The sequence below is a fragment of the Malaclemys terrapin genome, chromosome 23 (genome assembly GCF_027887155.1).
Source record: "Malaclemys terrapin pileata isolate rMalTer1 chromosome 23, rMalTer1.hap1, whole genome shotgun sequence".
In the NCBI taxonomy this organism is placed as follows: Eukaryota; Metazoa; Chordata; order Testudines; family Emydidae; genus Malaclemys; species Malaclemys terrapin.
The window spans coordinates 15,213,456-15,236,775 of NC_071527.1; the positions used below are offsets into that span (position 1 = coordinate 15,213,456).

The 23,320-nt window shown below is 53.5% G+C and overlaps 2 protein-coding genes across 2 annotated transcripts in view; both read right to left on the reverse strand.

Annotated features, from left to right (window-relative positions):
- Positions 1 to 23,320, reverse strand: part of LOC128828471 (uncharacterized) — a gene marked incomplete at its 5' end in the record, with an annotated part of 134,817 nt that overhangs the window by 62,785 nt on the left and 48,712 nt on the right. The window lies entirely within an intron of this gene.
- LOC128828121 (asialoglycoprotein receptor 1-like) lies at positions 9,490 to 19,606 on the reverse strand. The gene is made up of 9 exons (XM_054012509.1): positions 19,478 to 19,606; positions 16,761 to 16,886; positions 15,404 to 15,466; positions 13,183 to 13,245; positions 12,900 to 12,962; positions 11,828 to 11,917; positions 11,005 to 11,150; positions 10,784 to 10,890; positions 9,490 to 9,859 (listed from the first exon to the last, which is right to left on the reverse strand). Exons 1-9 carry the CDS (start codon positions 19,566 to 19,568, stop codon positions 9,712 to 9,714), a joined length of 897 nt encoding a protein of 298 aa, XP_053868484.1. The 5' UTR covers positions 19,569 to 19,606; the 3' UTR covers positions 9,490 to 9,711.

Here is a 23,320-nt window from a genome sequence, read left to right on the forward strand (position 1 = left end):
TTCAGACACTTGGTGTGCCTCGTCATCTCCTCCCCAAAAAGATCCTGTGGTCCCAGCCCGATCAACTGTGGGCCCAGGCAGATTGGTAATGAAACTCTGTCACAGGAGAAGCTCAGAGCGATGGCTTTAGACCGCATTTACCAGAAGTGTGAAGAGTCCGACCGAGTGGAGCTCAAGGAACAAGAGGGAGAAATAGTGTCTGGAAGAGCAGGTAACACCCAGGCTGCAGTAGTGGGAGATCCCACCATTGCTTTCTCCCAATCAGCTGACTCCTTAATAACAGGCCCCGATCCCGCAGACCTCACACACCACTGAAACCAAGGGCTAGGTGGTTTGAGCGAGCTCTGTGGAATTGGGCTCGAGATACAGAGCTGTGTGGTGCTCACCCGCGAAGGGGCTCCTGTTCTCTGGAAGGGGATGGGGTGGGAACTGAGCAGGTTTCTACTCTGGCATGTGGCTTTTCAGACATCGCAGCCAGAGGGCGCTCGACAGAACCAGGCCGAGACTTCCCAACTTGGTGCAGCAACATTTTGTCACATGTTTGTGTTTGGCACTTGGGTAGTATAGCAACGAGGGATCTAAAAGTAGATAGATAGATAGATAGATCTGTATCTGTATTGGTCCGAGGATGTGTGAGAGACAAGGCAGGTGACAACATTAACTCTAACCCTTTTCTTGGACCAACTTCTCTTGGTGCAAGGGACAAGTTTTAGAGCTTCACTGGGCTCGTCTTCAGGTCTGGGGAAGGTAAACAGAGTGTCCAATACTTCACTCTAATCACCATCCAGTCCGGCTGTCTGACTGCAGGTGTTGGCTGGGGTGGGCACAGCTACAGGTGTCGGAGGGAGTTGTTTTTCAGGATCATCCTCCTCCTCTCTCAGCCTGATTCATTCCTTTCTTTTTATCCCCCAGCACACTTTCACCTCCTCATTTCTCTCTCTCTCTCGCTGATTCATTCCGTTCTTTTCCTAACATGCTTCCCTCCCCCCAATTCCATGGGGCATTGAATCCCCCCGCTCCCTCCCCCAAAATTACAGGGGCTTGTGTGATTTAATTTAATGAAAAGAAAATTCTTGTAAGTTCAGACAGCAGCAGACCCCCCTTTCCCTCCACATCTCTCTCTCACACAAAGCTTTCCACAGTAATGGTTGCTTTGTCTCGAAGCAGATAAGCAGCCGGCTGTCAGAAACGGAGCTTTGAAAGGGCATATCCGCATTCCTGCAGCGATTCGAAAACAGTGCCAAAAGTGGCCACTCGACTTAAGGGGATTATGGGACGTTTCCGGAGGCCTATCAGAGCGCAGTAATGCAACACCTCGTTCACAATGACGCCCAGGTGTTGTAGCCAAGGCGCAGCAAACGTTATTCCACTCGCCGAGGTGGAGTATGAGGAGCGCTCTGGCTCCGGAGTCAGCGCGCTCTACGTGCCTTGCCAGTGTGGACGGGGAGTGAGCTAGGGCACCTGGGGCTGCTTTAATGCGCTGTAATTCGCAAGTGTAGCCAAGCCCTGAACTTCATATATATATATAAAACCTGACTGTTATTTTTGTTTGTTTGTATTTTTATAAGCATGGGGGGATCTGTGTCTCTTGTGGGATTTGCGGGATCTAAGTTTTTTACGGGTAGGGGTGGGATAAAAACATAAGAAACAATACGGGAGCGGGTGGGCCTGCATATTGCAGAGCAGGACTAGAGTGGGATTAAAATAATAGTCCCATGCAGGGCTCCCATACACATCCCAGGTCGTGCCATCAGCAGCCTTGTCCCCAATGGCTTTCCTAGGCCCAGACATACATGTCCTGCCCACCGCGTTTCAGCTCCGGAGTCCTGCAGACCAGGCAGCATACCCCTGGGTTGTGCAATGGGAAGATGTCGTGTGCTCCCTGGGTACAAACAATTCTGCATTTACAGCGGATTTTCAGTTCTTTTCTTCCTCTTTTTTATTTTCATTCCTGGGAAGCGAAGGGGGGTGACGTGTGGGATGGGGCTGATGTGGGGGTTGGGGACACAGCTGCTTCCTTCCCCTCCCCAGCCCCCCGCTGACAGGAGCACAGTGGGCTGAGGCTGGGGGGTGGCTGGGATGCACAGAGCACTGTGCAGAGAACAACCTTCTGAGCCAATGACTGGTCCCTGCCTGTAGGAGGCTACAGCAGAGGGGACAGCAGCACGGAGCTGGGGGCAGCCTCCCTGGCTGGGGGTCTTCATGGCACATGAGTCTTTGGCACGCTGGGGAAGATTCTTGGGGGACAGTGCCGGGGAAGCTCAGGGCACTGGGAGAGGAGGCCAGGGCTGGGGGACAGGCAGCCATCAAGAGGGGATCACAGGTCGAGCAGGCGATGGGGCGGGGGGAGATGTACGCAGAGACCTGAGTCATGGAGCTGGATTCTGATGGTGGAAGCTAATCAAAGGGGACAGAGGAGACGGGGCAGGGGCGGAGAGTGAAACACCTGGGAATCCTCACAGCATCTCACATGCTCCACCCAGCCCGGTTCCCCGAAGGATCCTTGGGAAAACACAGGGGACTCCCAGGAAATGGGGTTCTCTTACTGCTAGGGCAACAGGAGTGATGGAAGCCTGAGACGGTGGATAGACTCTAGATATCCTGGAGACAGAGAGATTAGATAGAACGGGGATGGCTGGATGGAAATACACAAAATCATGTTCCAAATCCTACTTGACGTCCCTCCCGAGCTCTCGGTGTCAATTGCACTGCGGTGCCCAGAGGTGCCTGACCCCAGAGGCGCATCCATCACTCTGAGTTAGTGAAGGCTAATAACAGTGACTGCTGATTTCCCTAGTGCCTTCCCCCTGGGGCAGGGATTCGTGCTCTAACCGCCCCGTCTCTGCTGTTCCCTTCCAGGGAGTGTCTGGCTGCAGTTTCCCAGGGGCCTGAAGGGGGCAGCAAAGTCCATATTAACCCTTTATGCCCTGCATGCCGTGTCGTTCGTGCTGTGGGCCGTGCTCCTCGCCGTGGCGATTGCGAAGTGTAAGTATCCCGGAGAGCGTTTAGGACCATGACAGAGAAACAGGCCCTATGGAAAAGCCCAGGGGTGCAATCCTGGCTCCATTAAGTCAATGGTCAAACTCTCATTGGCTTCAAAGAGGCCAAGATATCACCCCACATGTCCCTCCCAGCCCGAGCCGTGTCTCTGTCAATGGCCAGCGTGGGGTGTTGCAGGGGTTGGGGTATAATCCCCCATAATGCACTTCACTGTGCCCTAGTACTGCTAATTGTAAGACAAAGCTCATTAAGTCAGGCCACCCGACCTCCAGCTCACAGCAGTGGGGCCGATAGGTGCTGACTCTGTGGGTGCTCCGGGACTGGAGCGCCCATGGAAAAAACATAGTGGGTGCTCAGAACCCACCAGCAGCCCCACCAATCAGCTCCTCCCCATCCCTCCCAGAGCCTCCTGCCTGCCATGACCAGCTGTTCAGCGGCCTGCAGGAGGCACTGGGGGGAGTGGGAGAAGCGGGGGCAGGAAGGGGTGGGGTGGGGGTGGGAAGAGGCGAGGCAGGGCCTTGGTGAAAGGGGTGGAGTGAGGCCCACACTTTGAGCAGGGACACACTGGGGTTTGATGCTGGAATGTATCCCCGTGTGCGACAAGCTAGTACAGTGTGTGTTGGGACCCCCTCTGGCAGCTGCTCCACATAGGATGACAGCCCAACTACTGCTGTCAGCTAAAGAGTTACTCCTTTAGCTCAAGTGGTTAGAGGTCTTTGCTGCAGGGGTCAGCTATTCAAACCCTGCTGATGACACCTGGTGCGAGATTACACACAGCTGCAGCGTTGCCAACTCTAGGTGGTTGAATTAAAGCCCCAGCTCCTGGAGTCATGTGATTAGTTGAGACTCTCAACTTTCATTTAAAAAATCGAGACAGTTTCTAGTTGCAAAGAAAAGCCTGAGAAAGTGATGTGACAGCTCAGGAACCAGAAGGCAAAGAAAAGGATCCAAAATGTATCATTTTTTACAAAGCTCATGATTTTTAACTCAATATCATGGGTTTTTAAACATTTGGGGTTGGCCAGACGGTGCCAGGGCAGGGGTGGCTCAGAGAGGACTGGGAGATTGTCTCCCCCAGACACACGTGAGCAGTGGGAAGCTGGGAAATGGAAATGCAGCATTCCTCCCTGGGCCGTGACTCCAAATTGAAAACCCATCCCTACTCGGAGTCCCCCAAACCATATAAACAACAGCTGACGTCAGCCCCTCTTTCTAGACGCAGAGATGTCCGAGGAGCTGGAGCAGATGTGGACTGATCAATCCGTGCTCAGAGCCAATTGTAAGAATTCAGCTTACTCCCAGGTGTCCGTTTGTTGGTATTACTGTTGTTACACTTTTGGCCCAAGGCAAAATCGGAGGCCTTGCTGGGTTTGTTCCCGTTAGGGGGAGCAAACGCTGTTCCCAGGCAGGTCTGTTCTCACTGTGACTTGTTTAGTTACCCGGGGTCCTGTTCCACTGGGCAGGACAGGAACTAACAGAAGCAGCTAGGTTCCTTGCTCAGAAATCCCCACAGCTGCCCCTCCAGCGAGCTCTGTGCCCAGGGAGCTCTGTCTCTGTTTCCTCCCAGGGTCCCACTCACAGCTCCTTCAGAAGTGAGGGCAGGTGGGGGTGTGGAGCACGGCTCTGGTGGAGGAAGGCAGGGGGGTGGGTGGGAGGAGAAGAGCAGTGGGAAGCTGAGATGGGGCTGGAGAATCCCAGCCCTGGGTGGCCATGACAACCTGGGATCCCCCCCAACACCGGATCCAGCCTGAGTGAGCGACATTTGTGATTCGTTCCCTGAGATGGAGGCACCAGGGCAGGAAACCCAGGGCCAAGCCCCACCCTTGCGGACCCCAGCGGGGACACAGCCAATACCCCCGGAGCCTGTGCTCAGGGCTCTGTGTGCACCAGGGGCCCCATTCTGAATGGGGGGGAAGCCAATTAACCCTTTAGTGCCGGGGATTCTCACCCCAGTGTGTTCCCAGTCTGGCCTTCAGAGAACAGTCTCAGCTGGGCTGCTATTGACCACTAATGTGGACTGGTCAGAGTTTCAGGAGTCTGTTCCTATAAAGGAAGTTGAATCCCCCATTGAAATGCAATGTTTAGGTACAATACCAAAATGCAATTTAGGATACTGCCCGGCCCTGATCTTACCCATTAGGCTCCTGTCGGGTGTGGGGCTGGGGACCACCGGTGTAACTGAGCAGACCCCCAGTGTCAGCCTCGGGGATGTCACTGCTGATGTGACACGCTTCAACAAGCAGCACCTCGGTTTGGTGCATTATTGTTGTTGCTGTAGTTGGGATTGGGGCAGGAATCCCATTGTGCGTGTGGGGGGGCTCTCCATGGCCCATCTGGGCTCTAGACAAGGGGGGGCTCTTGCCTCCTTGGGGCAGGAAAGAACAGGATTTGGGGAGGAGGGGATGTCACCTCAGATCCCTGCACCCCATAATAATCTCTAGCTTTTCACTTCATGTTGCAAAGGTGGCCTGGTCTCATGAAGTCCCCACCCTTCGCCAGAACATCTCGAGATCCTGGCTCATGCTGGACCCTCACGGACGAGGAGGCCCAGGACTGTTGGATGCAATTTGGTGGCCATGATGACCAGGGTGAGGCTCACAGGTGGCCAGTTCATGAGCAGGGGGGATCTGGAAAGGGGGGAAATGGTTCTGATAACCCTGTCCTGGCCACACCCTGGCTCTTAACCCCAACCCCTCAACACTGAGTGGGATGACTTTGGATCAAGCCTGACAATAATTAAAGGGGCAGGGATCGGTGTGTAGCAGCTTTAGCTAAAAGAGCTTTTCTCCCCGCTGTGTCTCATTTGAGTTAAATGGGCATCCGCAAAAATGAAAAGGATGAAGCTAAAGGGCCAAACTCTGCTCCCAGTTACACCCGTGTAAATCTAGAGTGAAGGCAATAGTGTGACTCAGGATTTACACGGGTGTAACTGGGAGTAGATATTGGATCAAATAAATTCAAAAACGTTGTCGGCAAATAATCATGTCCCCTGCCAGGCAGTGAGGTTTCTCCTGCACAGGGTGTGATGCTGTCAGTCCTGCAGCTCCCCAGTCACCCCCAGGCTTCCAGGGATGGCAGGGTAGGTGAGACCCCCATTTCTGATCTGTTTTTGAAAAGAGGAAAAACCAAACTGCTTTTTGAGCTTTCCCCCAGCACCACGAAGGAGCAAAAAGGGAAGGAACCCGACTGCCACCCCCAGAGAATGAGCAACACACGGAGCAGCAGGTTCCTCATCGGCCAACAAAGGAGCTGACTTGTCTCACCGCGGGGAGTGGACAGACCCCAGCCTGTGTTCCTGGGTCCTCCCCGTCCCGCTGAGGTTCTCCAGGCAGGTTAGGCATGTGCTCTGGATCCCCTCGGATCTCTCAATCGTGCAGGTGTCTTCCTCTGGGGCCAAGGGTAGTGGGCTGGGTGGGTGCCCCGTGTGCTCTGTTGTTAGCGCCCGCTGGGCTTCCTGCCCCATAAGGGGGTGTCTTATACACGCAGTGACTCAGGTGCTCCCGTGGTGTAGCCTGCGTGGGCAATGTCAGGGCACTGCCCCATCACCCTGCCTCCTGCGCTGGGCAGTGGTGACCCTGAATGAGTCACAGTGTCAAAGAGGGAACAGCCCTGCTAGATCCATCTGGTCCATTGTCCCAGAGCAGGACTGTTCTCCCTAGGCTAGTTTTAACTATAGCATAACCGGGTCGGTTGTCGGGATCAGGGATTGAACCCTGGACCTCTGGGATGAGCTGCTACCACCTGAGCTAAAAGAGCCTCCACAGTAGCAGGCTCATAACCATCTCTCTGGGGTCCCACCACTGCAGGGAGACAGGGTCTGGCCATATGGGTTAGGCAAATGTCCCTAGCCATGCAGCTCCCGGTCTGCCCCGAGGGAAGTGACTCCCAGCTGGCACCATCACAGAGTATTTCCTGGTGTGCAAATAGGGGGTGAACAGTGAGGTGGCAACATTTGAAGACAATACAGAACTACTCAAGATAGTTAAGGTCAAAGCTGACTGCAAAGAGATACAAAAGGATCTCAGGAAACTGGGTGACTGGGCAACAAGTTGGCAGATGACATTCAGTGGTGACAAGTGCAGAGTAATGCACATTGGCAAACATAATCCCAGCTACACACACAAACTGGTGGGGTCTAAGCTAGCTGTTACTACACAAGAAAGGGATCTTGGAGTCATGGTGGAGAATTCTCTGAAAACATCCGCTCAATGTGCAGCGGCTGTCGAAAAAGCCAATAGCGTGTTAGAAACCACTAGGAAAGAGCTAGATAATGAAACAGAAAATATCATTACGCCTCTCTATAGAGCCAGGGTATGGCCGCACCTTGAATACGACATGCAATTCTGGGAGCCCAATCTCTAAAAGGATATATTAGAATTGGAAAAGATGCAGAGAAGGGCAATGAAAATGATTAGGGAGCTGGAACAGCTTCCATATGAGGACAGATTACAAAGATTTGGACTGTTCAGCTTGGAAAAGAGACACTTAGGGCGGCTATGATAGAGGGCTGTGACATCATGGGAAAGTGACTAGGGAAGTATTATTTACCCCTTCACACACTGCAACGACCAGGGGTGATCCAAGGAAATTATTAAGCAGCAGGTGTAAAACTCACAAAGGGAATTGCGAAGGCGAAAAGCATAACAGGGTTCAAAAAAGATAAATTCCTGGAGGATAGGTCCAGCAATGGCTATTAGCCAAGATGCTCAGGGACACAATCCCATGCTCTGGGTGTCCCTAAACCTCCACCTGCCAGAAGCATCGGACACTGACCACTGTCAGAGACATGACACTGGGCCATTGGTCTGATCCAATGTGGCTGTTGGCCTGTTCCTCCTAATCCTCCCCCTATATGAGGCCCGTGACAGGATGAAGGCCTAGGTGCTACACGCCCCTGCCTAGGGCCACAGCTCCTGGAATCATGTCAGGATGGAGGGATTTAGACCGTTCTCCCTTCTCACCCCTGGGCAGGGCCCAGCATGAGAGCTAGGCACCATTTTTATTCCATTTCAGCCCAATGTGAGCCCCAGTAGCTCCCAGCAGATCGTGGGGTCGCCACCAGCCTCTGGCTGCAGATGAGAAGAGACCTCCTGTGGTGCCAGCACAGTGTGTGTGTGGGTCTGTGTCTGTGTCTCTGAGTGTGTGTGTCTATGTGTGTGTGTACATGCACACCTCAGCCCTCTGGTCAGTGCACACCCAGAATTACACAAAGAAACGAGTCAGTTTACATCGGCACACGTTCTGAGTCCAAGGCAGCTGTATTCCACACAAGGTCGCCCTCCACATGTAGCACTGAGGGCCCTCTCCACTTACATGGCCACAACCACACAAACATCTCAAGGTGGGTCTAAAGCCTCCATTCACCAGGCCGCCCGGCCCACGGCTGGAGGAGGCATTCTCAGCCCCATTTCACAGCAGGGTCGGCAGAGCACAGCCGGGAGCAGCGTCACCCGGAGCTGAGACCTGATTCCCAGCCCCCTGTTTTAACCACTGCCCCCCACTGCCTCCTCCCCCATAGGGCACCAAAACCGGCACCGCTGGGTTCACACAGCGAAAATGGTTCAGAGCGGGTGGGAGACATGGGGGCCTGATGCAGGTGGTGGGGATCGCAAAGGAGAAGGTGCTTGTACTGCGAACAGCAAGTTTGTAAATGTGAAGCAGTGGTGAAGGGGGGGGGGGGGGGCAAGGTGGCACAGGCAGAGTGTGGAGCATCTCCGGTGGGTGGTCTCTGCGGGAGAAATTCGCCCCATGTGGAGAGGGAACACACGAGCCCTTTGGGCTGTAGGGTTGCCACGTGTCCGGTTTTCGACTGGAATGCACGGTCGAAAAGAGACGCTGGCGGGTCCAGTCAGCCCCACTGACCGGGCCGCTAAAAGTCCAGTCTGTGGCACAGTGGGGCAAAGGCTGGCTCCCTGCCTGCCCTGGCTCCACGTGGCTCCTGGAAGCGGCCGGCATACCCGGCTCCTAGGCGTAGGGGCACTGCCTCCGTCCCGAGCACCAGCTCCACAGGTCCCATTTGCCAGGAACTGTGGCCAATGGGAGCTGTGAGGGTGATGCCCACGTGTGCAGGCAGCATGCCGAGACTCTTTGCCTAGGGACCAGACATGCCGGCCACTTCTGGAAGCCGTCTGAGGCAAGCACTGCTTGGCTGAAGCTCGCACCCCAAACTTCCTCCCAGAGCCTGCACCACTTCCTGCACCCCAGCTCCCTGTCCTAGCCCTGATCCCCCTCCTGCACCCCAAATCACTCATCCCCAGCCCCACCCCAGAGTCCGCTCCTCCAACCGAAGCCTCCACCCACTCCCACACCCCAACCCCCTCGGCCACAGCCTGGAGCTTGCACCCCCACCCAGAGCCTGCACCCCCTTCTGCACACCAACCCCCTGCTCCAGCCCTGAGCCCCCTCCTGCATTCTGAATACCTCGGCCCCAGCCTGGAGCCTGCATCCTCAGCAGAAGCCCTCACCCCCCTCCCACACCCCAACCCCCTGCCCCAGGCTGGTGAAAGTGAGTGAAGATGGGGGAGAGCAAGCAATGGAGGTGGGGGTTGTGTGAGTGGGGCCTCAGGGCTGGGGCAGTGCAAGGGTGTTCAGTTTGTGCTGTTAGAAAGCTGATAACCCTAATGGACTGGTGTGAGGCTGGAACGGTTCACAGGCCTCGTGGGCCGGGTACATTTCAGCCGGTGCTCAGAGCAAGGGCGGGACTCCGGCCATTTACATAGAAGCAGCTTTTTCGCAGATCCACCTGTAGTGCAAGTTGCAGGGCTCATCGTTCCACCGGCCATTCTCATGCAGGTGGGCACAGTCCTCATCTCTGACGTGAAAACTGTACATGTTATTGGGCTCCCCTGTGGCCCAAAACCTGAAAGGGAAGGAAGAGAAGAGCCCTCAAGCCACTGGGCCACCAGTTCCGGCTGAGATGCTCCCATCTATGTGCTGCCTGGTAACCGGGTCCCCCCTCGGCATAACCTAGAGCAGCCTCAGGGTTGGTCTAACTTATGCTCAGGCCCCTGCGGTGTTGTGGACAGCCAAAAATAGCCAAAGCCCAGCCATGCTCCAGCCCCACCCCTACATATGGGGCTTTTCTGCTCTTCTCCAGGCCCTTGAGCCTGGGCAAGTGTGCGTGTGGGAGATTACGTTCCCTTTATGGCCCCTTGATGGGACCGGAGCTGCATAAAGGGGCCTCAGGAAAAGGAGTGAACAACATGGCCTCCAAGGAAGGCAGGCTGCCTCTCCCTGAAAGGGGGTTTGTGGCATTTTCACCCCAAAACCCAAGGGTTTATTATATCCCCCACAAACAGTGGAGGATGTCACGTAATCAGTGGTAGAAGCTGCCATCTATATGGGCTATGGCAGCACAAACTTCTCCTTGCCATGGTGTTTCAGACCTGCCCTGCCTTGGAGAGACCCCTCTGTAGGCTGAGAGGGGCACTCCATCTCCTTGGCCCATTCAATCCTCGGCCCCCCGGCTATAATGGCCAACAAGCCCCCAGTGCAATCTGTGGATGCTTTTCCCACTGGGAACTGGGCTGAGACCCACCAAGGTTGTTTCATACCGAGGGCACCCAGCAGCAACGCCATGTAGTCGCTACAGACCTGGACCAGATTCGAACCAGTGACCTGCGGGGGACTGATAAAGGCTCGAGTCGGTCAGTTGTCAGGGCATGAAATCAAACGTGAGTGGTGCTGTCCCAGGCCTCAGCCTCGGAGCTACTGAAGTGGAAACAGGGGCAGCTGGGGAAGGCCGGGGCAGGAAGGGGAGAGCAGAGGATCACCCCATGCTTACGTAAATGCTGCAGGAGTGTTGTCCACCCAGTGCCAGACGCCTTCAGTCCCTTGGTCTGTGAAGCCGATCCAGTGACGAACAGAATCAGCTTTAGTGGCCAAGTAATTCTAGAGTGGATGACACAGAGGATTGGGTGGTTAGAACTGGAGCATAAGCTAGGCCTCATGGCGGCCCTCTGCATGGGTACATTTTACCCAATGGGGGAAGTCGGGGGGTCGTACCTGCTCTGTTTGATCGTTGATCACCACCAGGTCGGCAGTCTGGCTCAAACAGGATTTTCTGGCCGCCTGCCAGCGCTGGGCAGACGAGGAGAAAAGGTAGCACCTCCCTCGGTACTGCTCCCAACCAGGCTGGCACCGGGAAGTGCCTGTCGGAGAGAACACAGCAGAGCCAGCGCGTGACTAGGGAGGTATGGGCAGGAGGGGCTCCCCACCCTGGATAAACCCAGCGAATGCCTTCAGCGGCTGCCAGGTACCGCGGGAGCTTCCTTCAAGCAGGCCCTGCCCCTGGAAAGCATTTCAGCAAGTGCTCAGCTGAAAGGTCACTGGGAGAATGTTATTCACCCACTTTATGCTTCCTCTAAATGTGGAGGAAATTCTGAGTCACTTCCTGATGGAACAAAATCACTATTTACTCTGAGCTTGCCAGCAGGTTTTTAAACACTTAGCTAATCAGAAGAGAGAGATGGATGGGTAGATACGATAGAGACTTTGCTTAATATGCAGCTGGAAACATTAAACGGACTCTTACAGCCCAATCCTTCATATAACTCCGAGGGAAGAGCGCCCCCTAGGATCGCGCTGAGGGATTGAGGTCAGCATTGACAGTGGGGGAAGAGCGCCCCCTACAGACTCCCCTCCCTATGGCTTCGATGAATATGAAGGCCCCCAACGTTCGCGAAGGGCTTAGTATTACTCAGTGTTATTATCTCTATTGCCATAGCCCCCCCGAATCTGGCCCCGTTGTGCCGGGCACTGTACAGACGCAGAACAGAAAACGGTCCCCCTGCCGGAAAGAGCGAGCCGAGGCTGGCGTGTATCTCACCGTTCCCTTTCTGTGCGGCATCCAGGATCTTGTAGGTCTCGGCCCTGATGTCATCTCTGTCTTGTTTTGCTTTGGCCAGATCCCTGGACACTGGAAACACAACACACAGCCGTCGTGTATGGGAACGGGGTCCCATCCCTTTAAATAGTTTGGGAGCCTCGAGTGGCGCTCACCATGTTCTGTGTGTGTCCAAAGCCACCAGAAGTTAGCCAGGGCCACAGGTGTGTGCAACTCGGCCTGGCGTGTCTGTGTACAGACCGTAAACACCGGGCTTTGGGGCCTGGCTGTGACACTGAAACAGGGCCCCTTTCTCAGCAGCAGGAGGCACCGAGCTTGTTACAGTCGGTCCAATACAGTCATTAGGGACTGGAGACCTGGCCGAACACTCGGGCAGGACCCCAACCTTTCACCAGGGTCAAATTTATTCAGCTCAACCCTGCCCCCTCTCTCTCCCTAAACCCCAGCAGGAGTCCTGCCCCTTCCCCCACTGCCCTGCCCCCCAGTTCCCTACCCCTGGCTCCCCAACACCCCGAGCTTATTACACCTGGGCTTCCTCTTTCTGCCCATCCCTTGAATCTACCTGCCTCCCCTCGGCCCCTAATGGGTCCCCATCCCCCATCTCCTCCCAGCTTTTCCCCAAATGATTTTGGGGAGCAAGAAACAGCCTCTCTGTAGCAGCCCAGCCCAGACTGTTCCCTGAAGGCCAGACTGGGAACACACTGGGGTGAGACTCCCCGGCACTAAAGGGTTAATCGGCTTCCCCCCCCCCCCCCCAGTCAGAATGGGGCCCTGGTGTACACAGAGCGCAGAGCACAGGCTCCGGGGGTATTGGCTGCGTCCCCGCTGGGGTCCACAAGGGTGGGGCTTGGACCTGGGTTTCCTGCCTTGGTGCCTCCATCTCAGGGAACGAATCACAAATGTCGCTCGCTCAGGCTGGATATGAGTGGGGGGGATCCCAGATTGCCATGGCCACCCAGGGCTGGGATTCTGCAGCCCCATCTCAGCTTCCCGCTGCTGTTTCCCCCCCACTTCCTCCACCTGAGCCCTGCTCCACACCCCTGCCTGCCCTCACCTTCCGCTCTCAGCGTGGCCTGGTCCGACTGCAGCCTCTCCAGCTCCTTGGCCAGCTCCTCCCCTGAGAGACAGAAACAAAGCCCATCACACTCCTGGGGAATCTCGGGGACTGGGGCTGAGCGGGAGCGGGGAAGGGTGGAGATTGGGCAGGAAATGGGGAATGGGGTAGGGAGGGGCTTGTGAGGAGGAGGAGGGAGGAAGGCCAAAGGGGTGAGATGAGAGGTGCAGGGGAGTCATAGAGGGGACATCAGGCTGCGGATCATGAGGACTCGGGTACATACCAGTGTTGCGCATGGTGGATTGATTGAAATGAAGCGTCCCCAGTTGCTTCGACATCTCGGAGCCTGGAAGAGACAGAGCCTGGTGAGCTGGGAACCATCTGTCTCCCCCACACTTGTCTCGTGGGGAAGGACCGTGTTCCCCAGCAGAGCGAGTCTACGAGGGCCGCCCAGGCTGGTTTCCTTCCCTGAAGGAGGTTGCATGTGGGTGGATTTGCCCTGATGGTCATTAAGGCTTCAGGTGGGAGTGAATTGCCCCAGGCCAGGCAGTGAGGCAAGGTTAGAACTCAGGGCCCCCTGACTCCCTGCCCTGTGCTCATTCCCCCAGACCCACGGCTGTCGACCAGCCCTGCCTAGGGGAGAGCCAGCTAGTGGGATTAGTTAGGGTCCCCCCTAGACTAGTGAGTAATGGGGCACCTCATCAAGAACGTCCTTTGCAAATGGAACGCCCTGAAAAGTCGAGAGACGAAGCTGAGTCTCTACAGAGCGGCGGTGCCACTGGGACTGAAATGTGGCCCCGCACCATCAAGACTGGCAAGAAATTGGACACCATTCAGATGAAGCGTCTTCAAATGATCAAAAGCATCAAGTGCCTGGGATGCAAGTCGAATGAAGGGATCTGCTTTCTAATGAATCAGGTCCTGCTCTACTAGACGGTCGCCCAATCCTCTCTCAGGCGCCATGGTCATCTGCTCCGAAGCCCTGTCAACTTCCCTGAGAGACTCTCTGTGACTCGAGGAAAGCTGGATGGGAGACCTAAAACACGACAGCTGGACGGTGTCAGAGACCCGTCCCTCACCGACATCCTACCTCGTAAAGTGCAGCTTTGGCTCAGGGCAGAACATCAGGGAGGCCCAGAATGCCTTCAGTCACCTCTATGCTGTCCGAGCAACAGCAAGAGAACTGACCAGCCCTCTAGCCTAGGGACATTTGCACTAGTGTCTCCATACCCTGGTGCAAATCTCTAGTGTCGGCACACGGCACGGGGCTTGCAGAATGCCATTCCCTTTTGTAATTCGCCAGCATGAGACCCCCTGCAGTGAGTCCTGTTTTGCACCAATGAAGCGCGTCTACATGAACGGGTTTGTATCACCGTTTAACCATCGGGACAAAGTCTCCAGCGACAGGGCGGATTTTCCATCAGTCAGAGCCTTTAACAGATTGGGCCTCTCTCCCGTAAAGCACTGCTATACTCAACCACCCAATATGGAATCGCTGGGTGGCCTCCTCTGGCCTGGGTTCTGCAGGAGGTCAGAACAGATGCTCCGAACAGTCTCTTCTGGCCATAACATTCCCGGGTTTGTGAGCTACCAGGTGTACATTTCCCTGCTGCAGACGGGCTCTTAGCTAAATAAAGCCTGATCCAAACGCCAGCCAACATCATGGGAGTCTTTCCCTCATGCTCAACAGGCTCAGATCATTAATCAGTGAATTGGAGTGCAACCAAAACAATCAGAGGCTTGGTACGGTCCTGTTCCCTTGTGCTCCCCCATCTGTTTGCCTGCCTCCACCTCTTGTCCCTGGTCTAATACGTAGGTTGGAAGCTCTTTGGGGCAGAGACTGTAGATTTGTTCTGTATTTGTGCAGGGCCCAGCACAATGGGGGTCTGGGCTGTGATTGGGCTCCTAGCTGCTACCGTAATACACCTAATAGTGCTATGCTGGAGGGTGCTGTTGACTGCCCTCATGTGGGATCCACAGACAACGACAGACCTCGTTAAAGCCAACGGGTGCCAAGTGCAGGAGGAGCAATCAAGCCCCTGTATGCCATGACATAGATGCAGACAGTGGAGGTGACTGCCCAAAGCACCAGGCTGCATGGCAGGTCAGAGCTGAGGTGGGCCGGCCTGAGGGTGTCACTGGTTGCAGCCCCAGGTGCTAGGAAACCGGCTGCCAGCTGCATGGGTGGAAGGCCGAAGGAGCTGTGAGTGGGACCCTGGGAGGAAACAGAGACAGAGCTCCCTGGGCACAGAGCTCGCTGGAGGGGCAGCTGTGGGGATTTCTGAGCGAGGAACCTGGCTGCTGCTGTTAGTTCCTGTCCTGCCCAGTGGAACAGGACCCCGGGTAACTAAACAAAGTCACAATGAGAACAAACCTGCCTGGGAGCAGTGTTTGCTCCCCCCAATGGGAAGAAACCCAGCAAGTCCTCAGCTTTTCTCTTGGGCCAAAAGGGTAACAACAGTAATACCAACAAACGGACACCTGGGAGTAAGCTGAATTCTTACTGTTGGCTCTAAGCACAGATTGATCGGTCCGCATCTGCTCCAGCTCCTTGGACATCTCTGCGTCTAGAAAGAGGGGCAGACATCAGCTGTTGTTTATATGGTTTGGGGGACTCCGAGTAGGGATGGGTTTTCAGTTTGGAGTCACGGCCCAGGGAGGAATGCTGCATTTCTATTTCCCAGCTTCCCACTGCTCACTTGTGTCTGGGGGAGACAATCTCCCCGTCCTCTCTGAGCCACCCCCACCCTGGAGCAGTCTGGCCAACCCCAAATGTTAAAAAACCCATGATATTGGGTTAAAAATCATGAGCTTTGTAAAAAATAATAAATTTTGGATCTTTTTCTTTGCCTTCTGGTTCCTGAGCTGTCACGTCATTTTCTCAGGCTTTTCTTTGCAACTAGAAACTGTCTCAATTTTTTAAATGAAAGCTGAGAGTCTCACCTATTCACATGACTCCAGGAGCTGGGGCTTTAATTCAACCACCTAGAGTTGGCAACGCTGCAGCTGTATGTAATCTCCCACCAGGGGTCATCACAAGATTTGAATATCTGACCCCTGAAGCAAAGACCTCTAACCACTTGAGCTAAAGGAGTAACTCTGTTAGCCAGCAGCAGTAGTTGGGCTGTCATCCAATGTGGAGCAGCTGCCAGAGGGGGTCCCAACACACACTGTACTAGCTTGTCGAACATGGGGATACATTCAAGCACCACACCCCAGTATGTTCCTGCTCAGATTGCGGGTCCTGGGAAGGGGTCCTGCCAGAGGTGCAGACAATGTGATTTCCCTGGGGCTGCTGGACCTCCTCTCTGACCCAGGCCCCACCCTTACTCCACCCCTTTCATTGAGGTCCCGCCCCACCTCTTCCTGCCCCCACTCCTCCCTCTCCCCCCAGTGCCTCCTGCAGGCCTCTGAACAGCTGGTCATGGCAGGCAGGAGGCGCTGGGAGGGATGGGGAGGAGCTGATTGGTGGGACTTCTGGTGGGTGCTGAGCACCCGCGCTATTTTTTTTCCATGGGCGCTCCAGTCCCAGAGCACCCGCGGAGTCAGCGCCTATCGGCCCCACTGCTGTGAGCTGGAGGTCGGGTGGCCTGACTTAACGAGCCTTGTCTTACAATTATCAGTATTAGGGCACAGTGAAGTGCATTATGGGGGATTATACCCCAACCCCTGCAGCATCCCACGCTGGCCATTGACAGAGACACGGCTTGGGCTGGGAGGGACATGTGGGGTGATATCTTGGCCTCGTTGAAGCCAATGAGAGTTTGACCATTGACTTAATGGAGCCAGGATTGCACCCCTGGGCTTTTCCACTGGGCCTGTTTCTCTGTCATGGTCCTAAACGCTCTCCGGGATACTTACACTTCGCAATCGCCACAGCGAGGAGCACGGCCCATAGCACGAACGACACGGCATGCAGGGCGTAAAGGGTTAATATGGACTTTGCCGCCCCCTTTGGGCCCCTAGGAAACTGCAGCCAGACACTCCCTGGAAGGGAACAGCAGAGACGGGGTGGGTAGAGCACAAATCCCTGTCCCATGGGGAAGGCACTAGGGAAATTAGCAGACACTGTTATTAGCCGTCACTAACACATAGTGATGGATGCGCCTCTGGGGTCAGGCACCTCTGGGCACTGCAGGGCAATTCACACCCAGAGGTTGGGAGGGACGTCAAGTAGGATTTGGAACATGATTTTGTGTATTTCCATCCAGCCATCCCCGTTCTATCTAATCTCTCTGTCTCCAGGATACCTAGAGTCCATCCACCGTCTCGGGCTTCCATCACTCCTGTTGCCCTAGCAGTAAGAGAACCCCATTTCCTGGGAGTCCCCTGTGTTTTCCCAAGGATCCTTCAGGGAACCGGGCTGGGCGGAGCATGTGAGATGCTGTGAGGATTCCCAGGTGTTTCACTCTCCGCCCCTGCCCCGTCTCCTCTGTCCCCTTTGACTAGCTTCCACCATCAGAATCCAGCTCCATGACTCAGGTCTCTGCGTACATCTCCCCCCGCCCCATCGCCTGCTCGACCTGTGATCCCCTCTTGATGGCTGCCTGTCCCCCAGCCCTGGCCTCCTCTCCCAGTGCCCTGAGCTTCCCCGGCACTGTCCCCCAAGAATCCTCCCCATCGTGCCAAAAACTCATGCCCCATGAAGACCCCCAGCCAGGGAGGCTGCCCCCAGCTCCGTGCTGCTGTCCCCTCTGCTGTAGCCTCCTACAGGCAGGGACCAGTCCTTGGCTCAGAAGGTTGTTCTCTGCACAGTGCCCTGTGCACCCCAGCCACCCCCCAGCCTCAGCCCACTGTGCTCCTGTCAGCGGGGGCGGGAGAGAGGAAGGAAGCAACTGTGTCCCCAACCCCCACATCAGCCCCATCCCACACGTCAACCCCCCTTCGCTTCCCAGGAATGAAAATAAAAAAGGGGAAGAAAAGAACTGAAAATCCGCTGTAAATGCAGAATTGTTTGTACCCAGGAAGCACGTGACACCTTCCCATTGCACAACCCAGGGTCATGATGCCTGATCAGCAGGACTCCGGAGCTGAAACGCGTCAGGCAGGACATGTATGTCTGGGCCTAGGAAAGTCATTGGGGACCAGGCTGCTGATGGCACGACCTGGGATGTGTATGAGAGCCCTGCATGGGAGTATTATTTTTATCCCGTTCGAGTCTCGCTCTGCAATACACTGGCCCACCCGCTCCCATATTGTTACTTGTGTTTTTATCCCACCCCCACCCGTAAAAACCTTAGATCCCGCAAATCCCACAAGAAACACAGAACTCCCCATGCTACTAAAAATAAAAACTGAAAAACAACAGTCAGGTTATATATATATAAAATGAAGTTCAGATACAATTTTTAGCACTAAAAGAATAAAACAAACCTGGCTTAAATCATGTAAAAATACTTTAACTTCTGTTATTTCTAGCCCTTGCTTAAATTTCACTATTAAAACCTTTAGTTAAAAAACCCAACTTGCTTTCCATTGCTGACAATCTATTCATTGCAAACCGACGAGAGAGTTCGTGTTTTCCTGCAAATTCCCGCAGGCTGGTTTTTTTGCCCACCCAATCCCGCCTGCAACACAGTACATTTTACCCGCTCCTGCCATTATGGCAGGGGTTCCTGTGGGATCCCAGCCCCTCTGCAGGGCTCTAACGTGTATAGCGGGCTCCATTGCCCGGCAACTTGTGCATCAGTAGTGCTGAGTGCAGGGTGGGTGCAAAATCTTCTCTCTTTCCTTAGCCATCCCCATTCACCTCCCCTCTCCTTCCAACACACCCCATATCTCTACCTATTTTTTTTCTTTTCATTAAAATTAAATCACACAAGTCCCTGTAATTTTTGGGGGGGGATTCAGTGCCCCATGGAATTGGGGGGAGGGAAGCATGTTAGGAAAAGAAAGGAATGAATCAGCGAGAAAGAGAGAGAAATGAGGAGGCGAAAGTGTGCTGGGGGAAAAAGGGAATTAATCAGGCTGAGAGAGGAGGAGGATGATCCTGAAAAACAACTCCCCCGACACCTGTAGCTGTGCCCACCCCAGCCACCACCTGCAGCCAGACAGCCGGACTGGATGGTGATTAGAGTGAAGTATTGGACACTGTTTACCTTCCCCAGACCTGAAGATGAACCCAGTGAAGCTCAAAAGCTTGTCCCTTGCACCATGAGAAGTGGGTCCAAGAGAAGATATTACCTCACCCGCCTTGTCTCTCACACATCTTGGGACCAATACCTTTACAAGACTATCTATCTATCTATCTACTTTTAGATCCCTCATTGCTGTACTACCCAAACACAAACATGTGACAAAATGCTGCTGAACCAAGTTTGGAAGTCTCAGCCTGGTTCTGTCCAGCGCCCTCCAGCTGCGATGTCTGAAAAGCCACATGCCAGAGTAGAAACCTGTTCAGTTCCCACCCCATCCCCTTCCAGAGAACAGGGGCCCAATTCCACAGAGCTCACTCAAACTGCCCAGCCCTCGGTTTCAGTGGTGTGTGAGGTCTGTGGGATCGGGGCCTGTTATTAAGGAGTCAGCTGATTGGGAGGAAGCGATGGTGGGATCTCCCACTATTGCAGCCCGGGTGTTACCTGATCTTCCAGACACCATTTCTGCCTCTTGTTCCTTGAGCTGCACTCGGTCGGACTCTTCACACTTCTGGTAAATACTGTTTAAAGCCATCGCTCTGAGCTTCTCCCTCTCCCGACTCTGCGCCGGTGGGTTTTATAGCCACTGAGTCTCTGTGCAGCTTGACTTGAAAAGGAAACACGTGCACCCAGTCACCCTTCCTCTCTTCAGAACTGCAGAGATCTGTGTCCCTGCCACTTCTCCCCCAGCGGCTGGGAACCTTCATACAATCACTGTTCCAGGAAAAATGTGAGATGGTACAGCTCTCCTCCACCAACAGTGACTCAGTGCCTATTTTGCTTCAGTCTTCAGTTAATGGAGACCAGATACTCAGCACAGTTAATATTAACAACCAGGGGGAAGGAACACAAGCCAAACTAGGGAATGACCAGGTTAAGGAATAGTTCGATAAGTTAGATTATTCAAGATGCCAGGACCCAATGCAATTCGTCCTACTTAAGGAACTAGCTGCTGAAGCAATCTCACAAAGGAATGGTCTCTGTTGCTTCTTGACTGCGTATTTCTGGTTCCAAATGAGGTGTGTGGTTAACCGCTCTGAGGTTCTACTATAGTGAAAACAAGAATACGTTTATCATCAAACAGAGATTCCCATAAGCGAGAGTGAGAATATTGGAGACAAATGGTCACTGTCAGGCTGTCTGGAGCGGTGAAAAAACTTTCAAGCTTTGCACTTAAAATGCAGGGACAATCTCAGTGACTCAGGCGTCTGAGAGGTGTTTCCACATCAGTTTTTACCTTTAAAATGGCAGCATCTCAAGCCCCAGAGGGCAGGGACGGATTTACACCTTATGCGGCCCTAGGCACAGCATCTCCAGCGCCCCCCACCTACAACTGACCTTCATGTTGCACACAGTTTTAGAGAGGTAAAGTGCCCCTAGAATGTCTGGCATCCCTAGACATGTGCCTCCAATGCCTATAGACCCCCTGTGGTACGTCTACACAGCATCCTAAGCCAGGACTCTGACTCAGGTTTAAGACCAAGCCCCGCTTCTGTCCACACAGAAGTTAGTTTGACTCAGGCCTGCACAGCCTGCTAGGGGGTGCGGTCAGAGCCGAAGTCCCACTGAGATGCAAGTCAGAGCCCAAACGCTTTGTAGTGTGGATGCAGCTCAGCTCCATGTCACCAGACTTGGGTGTGGAGAAGCTGCCAACACTCTCTAACAATCCCCAGGGACTGAGCTTCCTGGCCCTTCAATTCCAAAACTTGCCACTTGCTTCCCAGGAACCTTATGTAACATGGGGACGCTGATAATGGCCTCCTTTGTAAAGGACATTGATACCTTCTGAGGAAATGAGCTACAGAAGAGGTAGGTAGTCTTAGGGTGCAGGTCCAACACAGGCTGGTCTGGCCCCTCTCCTCAACAAGGGCTTAGCTGCTGCTCTGGAGGTGAAAGTCCCTTGGTATGTCCTCAGCCACAAGGCCTTGTCATGTCCTAGGGATGATCCCCCATTGGGTTCCTGACCAGGATGTCGGTTATTCCTTCTCCTGAGAATCCACCCTTAAGATTGGAGACTTTTCCTCCATGTTCTTCATTGCTGTGTAAGTGGGGTTGGACTGAGCTCCCCTCTGATGTGGAGAGATGAGCTGGGGGAACAGACTCCAGCAACAGACTGTGTTTCCGGAAGCACCTACTGTGCCTAGGAACTCAGCGGAGGGAACTGCTTTGCCAAAGTGATCCCTTTTGGTGGCTGTTGGGTTACAGATGAATTTAGTACGGAGTGCAGGGGAGTGGCATGTTTTTTCACCCTAATTGTGTGAGTATCTGAGTGTCTGTTGTGGGGCCAGTTTGATTGTGTGCTTGATTGTTTGAAAAGTGTGAATTGGGGGTGCTTTGTTCCAGGTGGGTCTGACTGTTATAAAAAGGCAGCCAGTTGCAAACCAGTTGAGCGGCGAACAGCAGAGAGGCTAACAGAGGGAGTTTGACTGGGGAGAGCCCCACTGAGACTTTCATCTTGCAGGCTTTTCTGAGTAGTTACTGCAACAGCTGAGGAAGCTCTTAGAAGGAAGGTAATATGGATGGTGAGTGATCAGCTGTTGTGACCTATACAGGATGTGCCATGTTTGTCTTTCTTCCACAGGACAGAAGCGACTTTGTCTGTACAAAGTGCAAGCTGGTCTCCATATTGGAAGAGAAGGTTCAAGGTCTGGAGAAACATGTATCAACCCTGCGTTGCATAAGAGAAAATGAAGATTTCCTGAACAGACGTCAGGATATGCTTCTACAGGCACAACATTCTGAAGAATCAGAGCACGATGCACAGCGGGAACAGAAGGATGGTGAAGAAAATTGGCAGCATGTGACCTCCAGAAGAAGAAAGATGAGCGTCCATGTACCAGCAATGCAGATACAGGTGAGCAACCATTTTCATGTTCTCTCCACAGGTACTAATGTGGAGAGTGGACTAGATGATAGAGAAGGGAGCAGAAGGAGACTCCACCGATTGGAAGGCATGAGATACATTGTCCTAGGGATGGGGGTTCCACGACCACAACTCCCAAAAGAAGGAGGCAGGTGGTGGTGGTCTGGGACTCCCTCCTCAGGGGGACTGAGTCATCTATCTGCCGTCCCCACCGGGAAAACTGAGAAGTGTGCTGCTTGCCAGGAGCTAGGATTCATGATGTGACAGAGAGACTGCTGAGATTCATCAAGCCCTCGGATCGCTACCCCTTCCTTTTTCTTCACGTAGGCACCAATGATACTGCCAAGAATGACCTTGAGCAGATCACTGCAGACTACATGGATCTGGGAAGAAGGATAAAGGAGGTTGAGGTGGAAGTTGTGGTCTCGTCCATCCTCTCTGTGGAAGGAAAAGGCCCGGGTAGAGACTGTCGAATCCTGGAAGTCAGCGAATGGCTATGCAGGTGGTGTCGGAGAGAAGGCTTTGGATTCTTTGACAATGGAGTGGTGTTCCAAGGAGGAGGATTGCTAGGCAGAGACGGGCTCCACCTAACAAAGAAAGGGAGGAGCATCTTCTCAAGCAAGCTAGGTAACCTAGTGAGGAGGTGTCATAAATATAAAGGGAAGGGTAACAACTTTTATGTATACAGTAACATCAAATCATTCCTGGCCAGAGGTACAGAATCACTTACCTGTAAGGGGTTAATCAGTTCAATTAACCTAATTGGCACCTGACCAGAAGGACCAATGGGGAAAGAAGATACTTTCAAATCAGGGGGGGGGGGGGGGAGGAGGGGAGGAAGGTTTTGTTTGTGCTATTTGTTTTGTCAGAGAGGGACCAGGACAGGAAAAATCATTTCCTAAAAAGATCCTGAAATGATACATCTACAATTACAGAAATTGTAAGTAATAGCAAGGAAATGTGTTAGATTATCTTTTGTTTTAGCTTGTGAATTTTCCCTATGCTAAGAGGGAGGTTTATTCCTGTTTCTGTAACTTTGAAGTTGAGCCTAGAGGGGAATCCTCTGTGTTTTAAATCTTTTTACTACCCTGTAAAATTACCTTTCATCCTGATTTTACAGAGGTGCTTCTTTTACTTTTTTTTAATAATAAAGTTCTTCTTATAAGAACCTGATTGGTTTTTAGTGTCCTAAAAACCCAAAGATGTGGTCTGTGTTCACTTTGTTACACTATCAGTTGGTTTATTATTCTCAAGCTCCCCAGAATGTTTGTTTAAATCACTTGGTGGTGGCAGCAATACCATCCAAGGACAAGGAAAGGAATTTGTGCCTTGGGGAAGTTTTTAACCTAAGCTGCTGGACTATATGCTCAGGGGGTCTTTCATGCAGATCTCCACATCTGTACCCCAGAGTTCAGAGTGTGTAG